Source organism: Quercus lobata, chromosome 7, assembly GCF_001633185.2.
Source record: "Quercus lobata isolate SW786 chromosome 7, ValleyOak3.0 Primary Assembly, whole genome shotgun sequence".
NCBI classification, from domain to species: Eukaryota; Viridiplantae; Streptophyta; class Magnoliopsida; order Fagales; family Fagaceae; genus Quercus; species Quercus lobata.
Window position 1 is genome coordinate 36,105,725 of NC_044910.1, and position 16,304 is coordinate 36,122,028.

The 16,304-nt window shown below is 37.6% G+C and overlaps 2 protein-coding genes across 2 annotated transcripts; one reads left to right on the top strand and one right to left on the bottom strand.

Moving 5' to 3' along the window:
- Positions 1 to 2,642: 2,642 nt before the first annotated feature.
- On the bottom strand, positions 2,643 to 4,001 carry LOC115951978 (putative F-box/kelch-repeat protein At4g22430). The gene has a single exon (XM_031069086.1). It carries the CDS (start codon positions 3,999 to 4,001, stop codon positions 2,643 to 2,645), a length of 1,359 nt encoding a protein of 452 aa, XP_030924946.1.
- Positions 4,002 to 13,911: 9,910 nt separating this feature from the next.
- LOC115951979 lies at positions 13,912 to 15,811 on the top strand. Its single transcript, XM_031069087.1, has 4 exons — positions 13,912 to 14,331; positions 14,545 to 14,635; positions 14,798 to 15,198; positions 15,275 to 15,811. Exons 1-4 carry the CDS (start codon positions 13,912 to 13,914, stop codon positions 15,809 to 15,811), a joined length of 1,449 nt encoding a protein of 482 aa, XP_030924947.1.
- The last annotated feature ends 493 nt before the right edge of the window (positions 15,812 to 16,304 follow it).

Consider the following 16,304-nt stretch of genomic DNA (forward strand, 5'->3'; position numbering starts at 1 on the left):
TACAACAACGTATATTTAGAAGCAAGGCTATGTCTGAATCATGTGACCAATGGTTCACGCATTTTCAAATTATGGTCACCACCCATTTCCCGGTTCTTGGTGAACAAGCAGATGCCATAAACACTGCCCTCATCCGCGAAACCTGGAACCAATACTTTGGAAGCAGTCACAGGGTTTATGAGAAACAACATCCTTTTCCTGGTCTAATAGTCAACTATGAAGACGGGGCAGACGATGATGACAGAAACCCAAGCTGGCTTTCAAGGATGTTTGAATATGGTTTCCTTAGACTTATCAAACTAACGAACCATGTTCAGATCAGCCAATTCCCTCAGATAATCCAACAGGTTGCAGCAAAGATCAAAAGTCCATTTGTATCCATCAGATGCTGGAGTACTCTCCCACAATGGGACGGTAACAATTGGATGACAGTTCAACCTGCTCACCACCTTGTACTCATTAATGGGTACACTCACAATGGCCCTTGGTATGAAGGTGATTCCTACCTCTCCTATGCTGATCCTTTGGCCCTCGTAGAATGTTGGAAAAACTACTTCAACAATGAACTACGAAATGTCACCGGAGAACTATGGGAAAATTACCACTTTGTAGGAAATACTGGCAGAATTACAGTATTCACCACCAAACCATATTCAGAGGCTTTCAACACAGAAGGAATCATCTGCCTTGATCCTCCTCATTATACAGCCCAGAAAGCAGACTACGAACCTCTTCTCTATTGTGGGTTTTGCAATCTGTTTGACAGGTACCATGAGCACGATCACTATGATGAGCCTCCTGCTTTTGATCCATATGAAGGGTATCCCTCTGGTTATGATACAGACTAGTATCTTCCCCAGAGTAGTTTCCAGACGCCCCAGAAGCACCAAAAACCCACCTTTGCAGAATCGGCTACTATTCAGAACAGTACCCGCACGCGCAAGGCTGCCATAAAGAGTTACTATTCCAGTAAAACAAGGGGACAAAACACTGTTCATATACAGTGACCAGTTACTGTTCACTCAACAGTGCCCAGACAAAATTATTGGAATTACTATTGCTTTCGGCTGAAAAGATATTCACCTGAAGGTAAAAGCATTTTCACTTCCCGTGATTCCAGCGGTCTCCTGTCCTGATCCAAGACTCCCTCCAGCTATAAAAGGGACTCTTCTCCTCAGTCTTCAGCAGGCTAAATTTCACACTTAGACCTCCTTTCTTCCAGAGCTCTTATATATATATATATAAAGGGGTAGAAGTGCAAGAGATGAAAATTGTTAATTAAAATACAATGAGTTTTGTGTGTATGTGTGAAGGATGAAAAGTCTTGAAACATTGAACTAAAAGATACAAAAAATATTAATTTTTTAATTAGAAAAGTCTTGAAACATTGAACCAAATGAAACAAAAAATCAATATTTAACTTGTTCTTATCTCTAATGTGGCACTTGAGAATATTTCAATTCTCTTTGTATAGAATGCGTCACTTGGTAAAATCTCAAACTTTTCAACATGAAGTTTCTGCTCTTATATATATATATGTATGTATGTATGTATGTATATCATGACAATGACAATGCCCAAACCAGCTAGATAAAACCATCATAATTGCTTCTAAAACTACAATTTCAATGAGGCATGTTATTGTTTAAAAATGTAAATTTGGTGTGTGTTTGGATTCACGTTTGCGGGCGTCTGCGTTTTCACTTTTCAGCGTTTTCCTCTTCTTCTTTTTTTCTTCTTTTTTTTTCATGGGTTTCAGGGAGACAATTATCACTGTTCACACACTGTAGCAGCACTATTCATGGGACCCATAGCCACTTTATTCAGAAAAGAATATTAAAAATGGGTCTTACAGTACTATTTACACATTTAAAAATTATTTTGCTATAGTGTTTTCACTTTTAGCAAAAATAAGTTGTATCCAAACGGACCATTGATCTCTTAGAGGTTTTTAGGCTGTGTTTATGACATCAATGGTCAAAAAGTTGGAGAGCAATGATATTGGAGGTACCGAAAACTAGAAGAACCATACAAGTAGGGGTTTGGTTTACCTTCAAAACTTTTTTTTTTAGAATCATACCACCCACTAACTAAATAAAAGGTGGGGATTATAAACCACTACCATTTATCCTCGTATATTTAAAATAAAAAGGACATGTCCAATTAAAAATGTAGTGGAGGTGAGCCAAACCCTACAAATAGATTGCCATCATTAACATGTGTTTTCCTGAATTAATTGCAAAAATTATATTGTTAGCCATAATTGTAGGCACTAATGGAGAGAAAAGTTAAATAAATAAGTGCATCATAAGCACAAAATGAGGGCTGCTGGGAAATTTCAATTTGCAATTTGCGTAGAGGGCCATTCATAGGCTGCAGCATAGGTCTTAACAAATGCTTAATTACCACAGCATAAAGGGCAAAGGAAAGTTTAACTTCATAAGTGAAAGCATAGGCTGCTAAAAATTCAAGTCATCCACTTTGATTAGTAAATCTCAAAACTGCAATAAATTGTATATGTATAAACATCTTTGTCTATCAATGTAATAAATCTCTGAATGCAAAGTAAGATTCAAGTGGTCCAAAATGCATTAGAAAATAATACCAGTTATGTAAAAAAAGAAGTAAAAGCTGCTAAGTAGCTAACAGTTAGGAGGGCATTCAAGTTCAAATGGGAGAGAAGGAACTGGTGTTTGCCACAATGGTCGCGAAAGTAGAAACAAAGAGACATCTGTACATTTTAGTTTGCGGGCTACTTCCAATACCCTAGTCCTCGAGTTGCACTGGACAATGTAATCCGGGAATTTAAAGAAGAAAATTTCACCATCCTTTGGGTGAAAAGCTAGAAAATCCAACTTGGAATAACTGAAATTCTTTGCTAACTTAACAAGCTTAGAATTTTCCAAGTTATTGAGATAAACTCTCTGTTTTCTGCACCATGTACCTTCATTACCATAGTCCTCTAGTTCCCAAATTAAAAATTTGAAACTACCAGGGTAGTATAGATGCCAAGGACGCTGGAATATACGAAGGCGCCCTTGGCACACTCCAAAGAAGAATTCATCTGGAGGCAAATGGGGTGTAGGTAAATTGATATAATGGCATTGTTCTGCATCGTTGAATGGATCGAAAACCACAAAGCCTTTGATCATTCCATCTACTTCTGTATCCGCCCAATGAAGCATCCCATTGCAGGTAACAACATCAGCATGCACGACCTTAGATGTGAAGGGGTTCAATCCCCGTGGCGACGAAACAATTGAGTGGCACCATTCACCAGTCTCGGAAGAAAAGATCTCCATATATAACTGAGTAGTATCGGATTGAGTGGGAGAATGAATGCGTACCACCTTGTATCTGTAATGCACATTTGTAAAACACCCATGCTCTTTGTCACACCTATAAGGATCGCAAATAAAGCCGACTCTAACGAATGTATTCTCTCTCAGGAGTGGAATACGAGGGAGCTTGAGCCATTGTTTGGTAAATGGATTGAAGATGTAGTACTTGCAAAAGCCTGGCTTCCTTGTAGTCCCTGGAACTTCGCGGTATACCAGCAACAAGTCGTTGAATGATGACTTGATACGAAACTCATAAATATTCTTCGGTGGATGAACCTGGATATCTGGTGGTGTATAATACAACAGAAGAGTAAAGGGGTCTGAATCTGACTTACCTAACTGGTGGCGGTGGTGAATGAAGCGGCTAACAAAGTAAGGATGAGAAATAAGAGAAAACCAGCGCTTGGAGACGGACATGAACTTGAAAGCAGATCGGTAAGGGAGTCGATAAAGAATCTCGAACAATAAATCATCAGGGAGTTTGTTGATGAATTCATAGGATGGCTCTGGTTCTGGTTCTGGTTCTGGTTCTGGTTCTGGTTCGTCAGGATGTTTTATTCTTCTCTTGCGACATGGAGACTGAATCGGATACTCTGGGTTTTCTTTTCTTCTTTTGCAACGTGAAACCAAAGAAGCGTCTGTGCTTGACTCTACTGCCATGGTAGTAGCAGAAGCAGAAAAACTAGAACGTATGTGCATTGTGAATTGTGTATTGTGTATGTGTATATATATATATACTCTCCGTCAAAAGGGATTTGCTTTTCAGTTTATACGCTTCCTTGTAGGTGTCGGAGTCACACAGTTGGTGTCCTTGTTGTCAGGAGCGGCTATTTTTAAAACATTATACTCTTTTTAAAGTTCAATTTTTTTTTTTAATAGGAGAAATTTTTTTTTTTTTTTTAACCATTAAAACAGAAAATAAAATTACATAAGAGTACTGTTTACATCAGAAAGCATGGGTGGCCAAAACTGATGGATTGGCATCTTAGTAGCCTGATCAGCTAAATAACAAACATGACAAAGAACTATGTTTGGAACAAAAAGCAGTTTACATAGAAGTCCATTCTGCTGGAGTGACAGGATAACTTGGACTAATCTACTGCTATTACATAAGACCAAAATACGCTGATACCCCATATCTCTGGCTTTCAATAATGCATCCATCAAGGCTTCCTGAGCAGCACCCAAAGCAGTTTTTGCAGCACAACTAAAAATACCCAAGAAGATGCAATTTCACTGAACAGTCCTGCCTTCATACGCATAGGCAGACCTATTGGTTTGTTTCCTCTTCCTCCCTGCAATCTTGATGTGAACCTGCCAATTCCACCCAATACCTGTCTAGCCAGAATTGAGATGAACCCTCTGTTGGTTAGGTTGTGTTGCATTTGTGAAGATATTTTGATACCTGCAAGAAAAATTCTGGGCTATTAGAATGACTTCAATTGGATTAGGTTGTATGCCCTCATGAACCACCCTGTTCCTGTGATTCCACAAAGTCCACAAAGTAGTGAAGATGCTTTGCAAGTACTGCATTGAAACCTAATCCAACCTCTTATGTCTGTTAAGTAAGTTCCTAATCCAATTCTGAACAGAGATGTTCCTTAGTTCTGAGGTTTGAATAGCCAATGTGGTACCATGCCACATAGCTCTAGCAAAGGAACAATACAAGAAAAGATGTGATGTGGATTCCTCATCCGAATTGCATAAAGGGCAAGTACTGGTGTTTGTAATGCTTCTCTCTGTAAGGGCTAGGAAAGTAGGGAGACTGTTATGCATAAGCTTCCAAATAAAATTCCCAATCTTCAAAGGGAGTTTAACCTTCCAAATGAGATACCGAATATTTGCTGGGATGGAGATAGAATTATGGTGGTTTGAAATAGATAGAGAGGTATCATCCTGAAGCAACTTATAAGCATCTCTCACCTTGAAAACCCCTGAATTTGAATACTTCCAAAACAATTTATCCGAAACTGATCCAGTTCTTGAGATGGGATTGCTCATGATATCCTCATTGATTGGGTAAGGGTATATGCTCCTAACCAGATCAGGTTTCCAAGTGCCATTGTTGTGGTTAATAAGGTCAGCCACAGTTTTAGTTGGGAGATTAGAATTATCAAGGTTCTGAGGACAAGGATACCAAGCCTGATGAGTTAGGGGAATATCAGAACCTTTACCAATCCACCACCTACCCTCTTTGAGCTTGGGGTTTTTCTGATTAACAATGCCTCTCCAAATCCATGAATGACAAGATTTAGGGGTGCACTTATGGATTGAACTCCTAGGAAAATACTTAGCTTTAAAAGCTCTTGCCATTAAAGAATTGGGATTATGACTTATCCTCCAAAATTGTTTGGCCACCATAGCCTGGTTTATCAACCTAAACTTCTTAAGCCCTAGACCCCCCATACTCTTAGGCTTATAAATCTCATCCCAATGCAATAGATGCAGTTTTCTCACTCTAGGTTCATGACCCCACCCAAAGGCCCTAAAGATGGAATCTAGCTTGTTGCAAATAGCCTCAAGCACCCTAAAACAAGAGAAAACATAAAGGGGTATAGACTGTAGGACAAAAGAAATGAGGGTGGTTCTACCAGCTTAGGACAACAATTTGGCTTTCCACCCTTGCAGTTTAGAATGAAGTTTATCTACCAAAAATTGAAAGTCAACTATCCTCTTACCTCTTAACATGAAATTCATGCCTAAGTATTTGCTAGAGGCCTGCACCAAATTCACCTGTAAAGATGTTGCTAAAGCTTCTTGGTCCTCTCTAGAGATGTTTAGGGAACAAAAAAGGTCAAACTTGGCAAGGTTAACACATTAACCTGATATAGAACAATACCACCTTAAGATTTGCTGAAAGTTTGCTAGAGATTTGTTGTCTCTTTTGAAAAATAGCAGTGAATCATCAGCAAACAACAAATGAGTAAAAAAAACCCATTTCTACCCAACATCACCCCCTGAATTTCCCTATTGTTCTCAGCTTTAATTAAAGCAAGAGACAAAATATTTGCACACATAAGGAAAAGATAAGGGGATAAAGGGTCTCTTTGTCTTAATCCTTTAGCAAGTTTAAAGGATTGGGTGATGCTACCATTTACTAACAAAGTATAATGAATAGTGGAGACACATTCCAGAATCCAATTTACCCAATTGGGGGTAAACTTCATGGACAACAGGACAACTTTTAGGAAAACCCAATTTACCCTATCGTAGGCTTTGCTCATATCAATTTTTAAAACACCAAAACCATGCTTCCCACCCTTTTTCTTCCCCAACATATCAAGAATTTCATGAGCCAACAAAATATTATTAGAAAATGGATTTGCCTCTAAAAAAAGGCATTTTGGAAAGGGGTGATAAGCTCATCCATGAAAGGTTTCAATCTATTGGAGAAGTTGAACATTCTATTAATTGTTAATTGAGATTTACTACCGTATGCATTTTTATGGGAAAACAAAAAAAGGGATTAATCTTTCAAATTTTCATAAAAATATTTAGTAAAATAGATGATTAATATGTGCTCTATCCGAACCTTGTTAATTTTATATTGAAAATTGATTTGATATTTTTAGATTAAAATTTTTAAAATATGTTTCATAAATATATGAAAAATTTCCAATTAATGTTCTAAATTATATTAAAAAAAAGTTGGATTTTTAATTAATATATTACTTATAAAATATTAAGTAATAATGCATTTATATTTATATTTGTGTTTGAACTCAAAATATGTCAAATTAGCCATAAACTAACTCTATTTTTGTGGATTGTGATTTTGAGCGAGATATAAAAAGAATTTTTTTGAAACTAAATTGAAGTATTTAATAGAAATAACACCATTTAGAATTTACATGTTTTTAACACTTAATTTTATATTTAAAATATTATACACATGAAAAATATTTATAAAAATGTAAGCATATTTTGCATGGAAAACATTTACCTTGCCAATAACATGGTTAATATTGCATAATTTTGGCATGATCATAATGATATTAGTACAAAGAAACCAATTCAATTAAGTGTCCGTTTGTTTCAACGTTTGAAGCCCAAAACGCGCGTTTTCAAAAAAGCCAGCCCAAAAATAGTATTTGGTAAGTAATAAACGCAACTTTTTGAAAAAAGTTGCGTTTTAGATTTGTGAAGAATCGTGCGTTTGAGTTTATGGAGCTCTGGAGGTCCATAAATAAAAAGCTCATGCGCGTTTTCAAATTGATTCGTTGGGCTCTTCCAAAAATAACCAAATTACCCTTGATAAATCATCAGCTCTCATCTCATCTCTCTGCTCTCCCAACAAATTTCCATATCCAAACACAAAAAAATCTATAACAAATTCCCAAATCATCTCTATGCTCTCCCAACAAATTTCCAAATCCAAACACAAAAAAAATCTATAACAAATTCCCAAATCAGCTAAGGAAAAAAAAAAATCAATCCCTTGCAAATTAGGATTCCTCAAAATGCAAAAAAAAAAAAAAAAAAATCAGAATATAGCATAGAGAATTACAGGACAAAATCGAAGTCGAAGCGTCAAAAACACCGAGCTCTGGGTTCGATCAAATAGGCGAACACCACCCAATCAAACCCGGATGACTCTGACTCCGACCCCATTTTCGATCTCCAAGCCCTTCCCTCTCAGCCACTCACCGTCTCCGAACTCCACCGCCTCATCTTCGTCGCGCACTCCGATGGATTCTACGTCGCCAGAACCTGAGTAGGAATGCTATCGATTCTGCCAAGAACCAACAAACGAAGTGCTAAGAGAAAAGGGAGAAAGGAAAAAAAAAAAAAAAAAAAAAAAGAGACGAAGAAGGAGAATGTTTTGGAGAAATGGCAGGGAAGGAATAAAGAAAGGAGGAAAGAAGTATTAAAAAAGGAAGAAAGAAAAAGAAAAAAAAAAAGAGACGAAGAAGATGTTCTGGTGTTTGGAGAAATGGCAAGGAAGGAATAAAGAAAGGAGGAAAGAAGGATTGAAAAAGGAAGAAAGGAAAAAAAAAAAAAAAAAAAAAAAAAAAAAAAGAAGAGACGAAGAAGGAGAACGTTATGGTGTTTGGAGGAATGGCGTTGGAGGAATGGCAGGGAAGGAATAAAGAAAGGAGGAAAAGAAGGATTAAAAAGGAAAACAGAATGGGTATGTGTGTGGAGGAGAAATTTAGTGGGAAAAAAAAGGAAAAAAAAAGGAGAAGAAAGAAATGCCGTGTGGAGGATAAAAAAAGAGTGGAAAAAAAAAAAGGAAAAAAAAATAATGAAATATTATCACAATTTTTTCATAATTTTTTCACAATAAATTTTAAGAGGTCGGTTATTATTAGTTAATATTGGTGAAAAAAAATAATTTTTTTAGAAAGAGAAAAAAATAATTTTAATAGTATGTTAAAATTAAAATTAGTATTAATTTTTATCACAATATTTTCACAATATTTTTACAATAAATCTTAAGTGGTAGGTTATTATTAGCTAATATTGGTGAGAAAAAAATAATTTTTTTAGAAAGAGAAAAATATAATTTTAATAGCATGTTAAAATTAAAATCAGTATCAATTTTTATCACAATATTTTCACAATAAATTTTAAGTGGTAGGTTATTATTAGCTAATATTGGTGAAAAAAATAATTTCACAATATTGATTTAAGTATGAAATAAACTCTCTTATATATACATTGTCATTTTTGGTAATTTACATTTCAAACTGCTACTTTTATAAGTGCTAGCCAAACATTCAGCTTTTTCAAAAAGCACTTTTTAACAGCTTTTACTAAACACTCAGCTTTTTGAAAAAACACTTTTTCATTATGCACTTTTTGAAAACTCAACTTTTTCATTATGCACTTTTTCAAAAAGCTGAACCAAACTCACCCTAAGGCTAAAGTTGTTAATATATATATATATATATATATATATGAAATTGATGACTTTTTGCAAAGAAGTATACGTTTAATGATAGTAATACCATTAGGATATTGGAAGAAACTAAAACTAAGATTTGGTCAAGTTGGACCGGGTTCATAGCCACCCGTAATTGACTCGAGTCTTATTAGTTATGAAACAAACCTAACTCACAGATTTGGATCTATGATTGGGTCGGGTAATCGAATCTCAGGTTGGGTTTCGAGTATGAATTTTACTTCTCTTAAAAAAAAAATTGAAAAGAGTGAAATAATAGATATAGAAAGTATTAAAGTGTGATTGATTTAAAAAAATAAAATCTTGATTTGGAACAATTATTATCAAATTTGGTTCGTGCAAGTTTAGATTTTGGAGATTATCCTATCAAAAATGGTGTCTTTGTGTTTGTTAGAAAATCAAGAACTTGATAGAAATGTTGTGAGAAAAATATACTATTTTTAACGTCGAAACCTTCTATGTTAGGAGAGAGAGAAAACCATGGGCACAAGCTAGTTGAATATTCCACTATTTTCTGAAAATGGTTACAACGAATGTATTGTGTTATAATGGAGAAAAAGAGAAAGAAGAGGTGGGAAAAGAGCTTCCACCTAGTGTTAAAAAGTGTCTCTTGTATCTACCTCCTTTTCATTGAGTTCTTTATCATTTTTCTAATGAGTAAGGTGTTGCCTTCCCTTGACAAAATGGGACCACATGCATTTGGTGCTTCTTTGATAAGTGTGCTTGTGCTACATGCAATAATGCTTCCTCAACTAGTTGGCCTTCCTAAAACCTGTAGCATGCAACTGTAATGGTCCATGACTGATCTTGCTATCATTTTCACCCACTATTTTGGACATATGGATCACAACTAATGGCTATATGCTTGCTATGCCTTGAACACATGGTAATGGGGGATTGGTTCATTATAAAGCAAATCCAATATGCCCCACTTTTGGGTTGGTGATTGTACAAATCTTATTTGTACTTAATTGTTGTACTTTTTGAATAAAAACTTTAACAGTTATCGTTCACATCCACCTAATTATGTGATTATGATATTGCGAATACTGAACAAACCTAATTATGTGATTATGATATTGTGAATACTGAATAGAAAGAAATTTGGTTGAAAACACAACTAGCATGTCAAATAGTTGTTGTTTTCAATATTAATGAGCCAAACAACATTTTTAAAAAAAAAAATTAGACATTTATAGTAATATTTAAATTTTCATTAAAATTAATCAAACCGAATATACTCATTTGTTATTATACCAAAGTGAACTGAAAGAATCGAAATAAACTGAATGGACCAAATTGGATCGAAGTAAACCGAAATGGACTGATATAGACCGAAGTGAACTAAATGGAGTGAAGTAGCCCGAATGGAGTGAAGTGGACCGAATTTGACCAAATAGACTAAAATGCAAGGAGTGTAATAATAATATATGTTAGGTTTCAACTTTTAGATATTATATATGGATTTTGTATGACAATTTTATCATTAGATAATTGTATATTTATTTTTTATTGATACCGATTAATATTTATAGGATTAATTTTATTTCCATTTAGGGTCCGTTTGGATATAGCTGAAAACTGAAAAACACTATAGCAAAATAATTTTTAAATGTGTGAATAGTATCGTGGGACCCATTTTTAATGAAAAAGTTGCTGAAAAGTGAAATTTGTGAGTCCGTGAACAGTACACGATATGCTGTGATTGGTTGAAACAAATTGGAAAAGTCAAAATTTGCAGATACTGTTCATTGAACAGTACATGAACAATAACCGCAGCACTCAAAAAGCTCAAAAACGCGTGAAAAAAAAAAAAAAAAAAAAAAAAGGGAAAACGCAGATGCAAACGCCCTATCCAAACGTAGCCTTAATTAGATGGTTAACCATCTGCTCAAAAAAAAAAAAAAAAAAATTATCTTAACCATAATCGAATTTGCCTGCTGCACATGATTATTATACATTCAAATTTAATCTGCATTTGGAAATTGCATAAATTTATTTGCCTGCAATTAAACCTCCTCATTGTAATGTCACCATGTGGTAGACTAGATATCTATAGTTTCGCTGCATAAAGAACATAGCATGTATTATACTGGTTTATAACTTGATAACAACCTATTAAATCCTGTACTCTGACTTCCAGCTGAAACCAACGCTGCTGGAGGAACTATCAACAAATACTAATAAATACTCTATCCATTTTGATTGGCGCATCCATTTAGAAAATTGGACCTTTATGCCAACTTCTTAGAATTTGGCAACTGCATTAACAAGCACATATAGGACAGCAACAAAGCACAAAATTGACATATATATAAGAAAAAGTAGAGCAAAAAAAGTTGGGGACAATCACGTGATTGTACTTAACCATGTCCTTTTTTTCAAATGAATTCATCCATCTGCAACAAAGCAATTCACTAAGGGCACGTTTAGTAGATTGTAATAGACACTGTAATGTAATAACTAATCCTATGGTTTAGTTATACGGTTGTTTGGTAAAGTTTTTATTACAAGAAATAATTATTCCTTATGAATAGTTATTCCTTAAAATGAGGAATAGTCATTCCTTATTAAAAGGCCTAAATTCCTATTCCTTCACTTAATGACACGCTCAATTAACAAAATTCCCAAAATATCCCCTCTTACCCGCTTCTCCAAAATTTTCATCTCCCTCTCAAAAATTTTCTATCTCCGTCCCTTTTGAAATATTTTATGTCCCTTCTCTCAAAACTTTTAATCTCCTACTACTAGATATTTCCTATTTCTACAGGTACGGACTTTCTTTCCTCTCAGTTGCTGCTCTCTCTTCTTAAGGATTTTTCTCTCCCCTCCTAGATCTCTGCGATTCCATAGGTACTGCCCCCCTTTTTTTCTCTCTCTACTATTTTTTGCGTTTCAAAAACTTCAAAGACCTGTTGGTGTCCTTTATGCGCTTTAAAAAACAAGCTTAGAAGGACAGAACAAACAAGAAACTTTATTTGCAATTCAATAGGCTGTTCTGAAATTATATTTATTTTGCTCTAAAACTTTTGTTTTACATTTGCGATTTCAAAAACAATAAAATAGGATTTTTATAAGTGTTAACCAACTTGTCGTGTATGGATTACACAAGCAGTCACAAGCAAATTAAAAAATAAAGGAGGTGATAAGATAGAGTTTGAAACAGCCACAAGCAGATAAAGAGGATGGAGTTGGAAATAATTCAAAGTCTGCTAAGAAGATAAACACCAGAAGATAGATAATAGACGATATGTATAAGATTCAAAGTTTTGTTCAATGATATATCCTTTAAACCATGATGATGTTAGAAATCTGTCACCAATGGGTCACACCGTACTCGCGACTCTGAGCGAACCTGCACAGCAAAAACGATCGAGAGAAAACCTTTAGAGAGCACCGGTGTGGGGCCGGCCTAAAACTCTCCGACGGTCAAGTCAGAATTCGTCCTTTTTGGCGTTAGAGAGGGGTCAATTTTTATCTTACCTCGATTTGCGAGAATGTCGGCCCTTTTATAGTGGTGGAGAGAGGGCTCTTTACCTCTAGATCTTTCCAATGTGGGACTGTAGTGGTGGGGAGTAGGCTTCTCTTCTAGATTTCCAGATCTTTCCAATGTGGGACTCTGATACCAATTTTCCAAAACGTAGTGGGCCAGGATTTCCCCTTCTGGATCTTAGGGCTTTTATAGGCGATAGAGATTCCGGATCATGGGCCCCTACCGAGTCTGTCGGCGATGGGCTTTCACAGCGCGTGGGACCATCTTTACACAACTCCAACAGCCCTGATCCGTCAGGCCCATTAAGGTAGGCCCAACAGGCTATATTTTATCATCTTCAGTTGCCCCCTTCACCCCAATGATCCGTCTGTTTTTTTTTTTTTTTTTTTTTTTTTTTTTTTTTTTTTTGGGCCAAAGGATCAATGGGGTGACGATCCTATCGTAGGGGCATGACGGGTATTTATGTGACGGAAACATATCCGTGAGAAAAAGAAAGAATAATTTGATCGACGGGTTCATGCAATATAAGATGACGGTCTCCTGTGAAGAGTACAATTTTGTTGATGTAACCTGACAGGTTGTCAACATTGATTGAGAATGCCACGTGTCAATCTCTGAGTGGCCGTTGTATAGGATCGAGGCGTCGCTTCGTCTTCCGTGCATCTCCTATATATATATAAGGCGCCTCACTCCCATTTTCACCATTTTAACAAGAAATAGACTGTCAGAACGAAGCCGTCAACCTTGTCAGAGCACTCCGTCGTGGACGAGAATATACCGATTGTAACAACCGTCACCTCTAATCCGCCAAGTGTGGTAAGTATTTGTTTAAATACATAATCAAGTTACATTTCCGTCCATGCATTGTTCTTAGGCTTACTATACCCGTCAATGATTTCAAACCCGTCAGTCTTAGGTTTTATCGTCAATTGTAGGAAATGTCTAGTGCGTCAAGTAACCAGTCGGTGGTTCGTGACGGGGCGGAATACGAGAATGTATACCCGTCCGGTCATGAAGACCAAGAGAGCCCCGGCGAAGATAGGAGTCCGTCGTCCTCCTCTTCGTCCTCTACAGATGAGGATGTGGAGATAGTTGAAATAGAGGGTTCTGATGACGATGGGAATCAGGCACTGGAGTCCGTTGTAGGTGCTGATGGACTGAGGAAGTTCATCATGTTGCCGGAGTGGACATTCCATAAGTTCACATCCGTCATCAGGGAGAAACATTTCAGCACATTTAGAACAAACTTCCAAATACCGGACTACATTTCCATCCGTCTTCCTTATGTGTCAGAGAAGTGTTACTATGAAGGGGTAGACGGTGTTGGAATATATGAGCAGGCGTTGAAGGCAGGACTTCGGTTCCCGCTCTCAACACTTCATAGGGAACTTTTGCACTACCTAGGGTTGTCCGTCACACAGATATCTCCTAACGCCTGGAGAGTCTTCATAGCCATGGAGATTCTCTATGGTGCATGGTCGGACGGAGAGAGGAGACTGACGGTCCGTGAATTTCTTCACTGCTACCGTCCAGACGAGATTTCTGGGTCAAGGGGGATGTATAGTTTTGCTAGTCGGAGCCCCTTGTTGAAGGTGATCTTTGAGACCCCAGACTCAAATAGAGACTGGAAGAGTCGCTACTTCTTCCTGGAGGGTAACAGATGGATGAACCATCCAGGGGAGACGGAGTACCTACCCGTTGACACAACCTGGGCGGTGATAAATCAACTGCGTATGCACCCGTCCTAGCTTGCTTCTGTTTTTCATATCCGTCTATGTGTATATTCTGACCGTCTTTCTCTGTAGGTAGACGGCGCCCGCAAGTTAGCCTTGAGGAATTCAGTTTCCTTGAAGAGATTTGCAGGAAAACTAAGCCGGAGGAAAGGACTTGGGCCAAGTTAGTGAACCCAAGAACAATACATTGGTATTGTGACGGTCCAGAACCCACTCGCGAGGCCCTTGCATACGACGAAAGAATACACAAACGTAAGTCCGTCAACTCTTACTCTTGAATTTAGCATTTAATGAAGGATGATCTTAATCCGTCCTGTATTTGTAGAAATGGACGACGCTAAGAGAAGGGCAATGATAAAATCACTAGCCGTCGAGCAAAAGAAGACGGGTGAAGTTGTCATTCCTAAGGTGCCGGGGTCGTCGGCTAAGAGGAAGCAGCCGCCAAAGTCTGACCGTCCATACAAGCAACCGAAAGTTTCATTGGAGCCCGTGGTGGGCTTGATGGCTGAGGGCGTTAAGACCGTCACCCAAGCCAAACATGGAACCGGCAAGGGCCTAATGCGTGCCCCTCCCGTCAACGAGGAGAAACCTCCTTCCCTTCTCCGTGACGATTCGAAGTATGCCTTGGAGAAACTCAAGTCAATAATTTCGGCAGAGGACTACGAGGATCTGGGGAATCATTCGACGGAAGCAATGGGGGAGACGGGTTTATTCGCCGTTGGGCAGGTACCCTTTTTTTTGTCAGTGTATGCCCGTCCACTTCTTTGTTTTCTATTTAACACTTTAACTTTGTCAATTTCAGTCCTTGGTCATGATGAAGGGCTTGATGGATCGCTGCCTCAACCGTGAAGCGGCTCTTGAACGTATACGGACAAAGGCTGGGCGGACGGAGGAGGAGCTTAGTCAACTGTACAAGTGGAAGTCCACAATGGAGCAGAAGTTTGAACTGTCTGAGCAGACCAGAAAAGAGTTCGAACAGAGGACGGAAGAAGCTGGGAAGGCCTTGAAGGGTAAAGACGAGGAGGTGAAAGAGTTAAAGAAGAAACTCCGTCAAGCCGGAGAGGATGCCGTCACCGAGTATCGCAACTCTTTGGATTTATTGAAGGAGCTGGGGGGTTCGTTCCTTCAAGGCTTTGACGATGCCCTCCGTCAGATAAAGAAGACCTACCCGGATCTTGACGTGTCCATGATAACCGTCAATGACCAAGATCAGACATCCGCTCTGCCCGTCGCTTCAGAAAACACGGAAGACCTGTTTGGTGAAGATGCTGTTCAGGGCGAAGGAGAGTCTGCTCCGTCGAAGGACGTTCCAGCTGAAGAGCCGAAAAAAGTAGATTAATTTGTAGTAAATGTTGAGGAGGATCCGTCCCCTTTTTTTACGTTTTCTGTATTTTGAAGACGGTTTGTTTTGATTTAGCTTTTGCACCGAACAATATTTTTCTTTCAATATATATGTTTACGCATATTTTTGTTGCTGGTAAAGTATTTGTATCCGCTAAGGGTTTTTCTCTCCGTCTATTTGTGTATTAATTTGGACAAGCCGGTCTGTTGATCCGTTCACTTTAAAGCATTTCGAACTTCTAATCGGACCCTTCCACCTTATTGATAGGAAATACTATACCGTCTATTTTAAGGACTTGTAGGATTATTGACCATTAGGGGTGATCCGTCCACTTTGTGGACTTGTGAATTTATACACCATTAGGTGTGATCCGTCCACTTTGTGGATTTGTAAATTTTCCCCCGTTAGGGATGATCCGTCCACTTTGTGGACTTGTAAATTTATACACCGTTAGGTGTGATCCGTCCACTTTGTGGACTTGTAAATTTGT

Bases quoted from the DNA above. Each gene is read 5' to 3' on its own strand.
- LOC115951978 (XM_031069086.1), bottom strand. From the start codon at position 4,001: ATGGCAGTAGAGTCAAGCACAGACGCTTCTTTGGTTTCACGTTGCAAA.
- LOC115951979 (XM_031069087.1), top strand. From the start codon at position 13,912: ATGTTGCCGGAGTGGACATTCCATAAGTTCACATCCGTCATCAGGGAG. The intron at 14,636-14,797 runs GTTAGTGAACCC...CTGTATTTGTAG, and splicing joins GAGGAAAGGACTTGGGCCAA to AAATGGACGACGCTAAGAGA. The intron at 15,199-15,274 runs GTACCCTTTTTT...TGTCAATTTCAG, and splicing joins GTTTATTCGCCGTTGGGCAG to TCCTTGGTCATGATGAAGGG.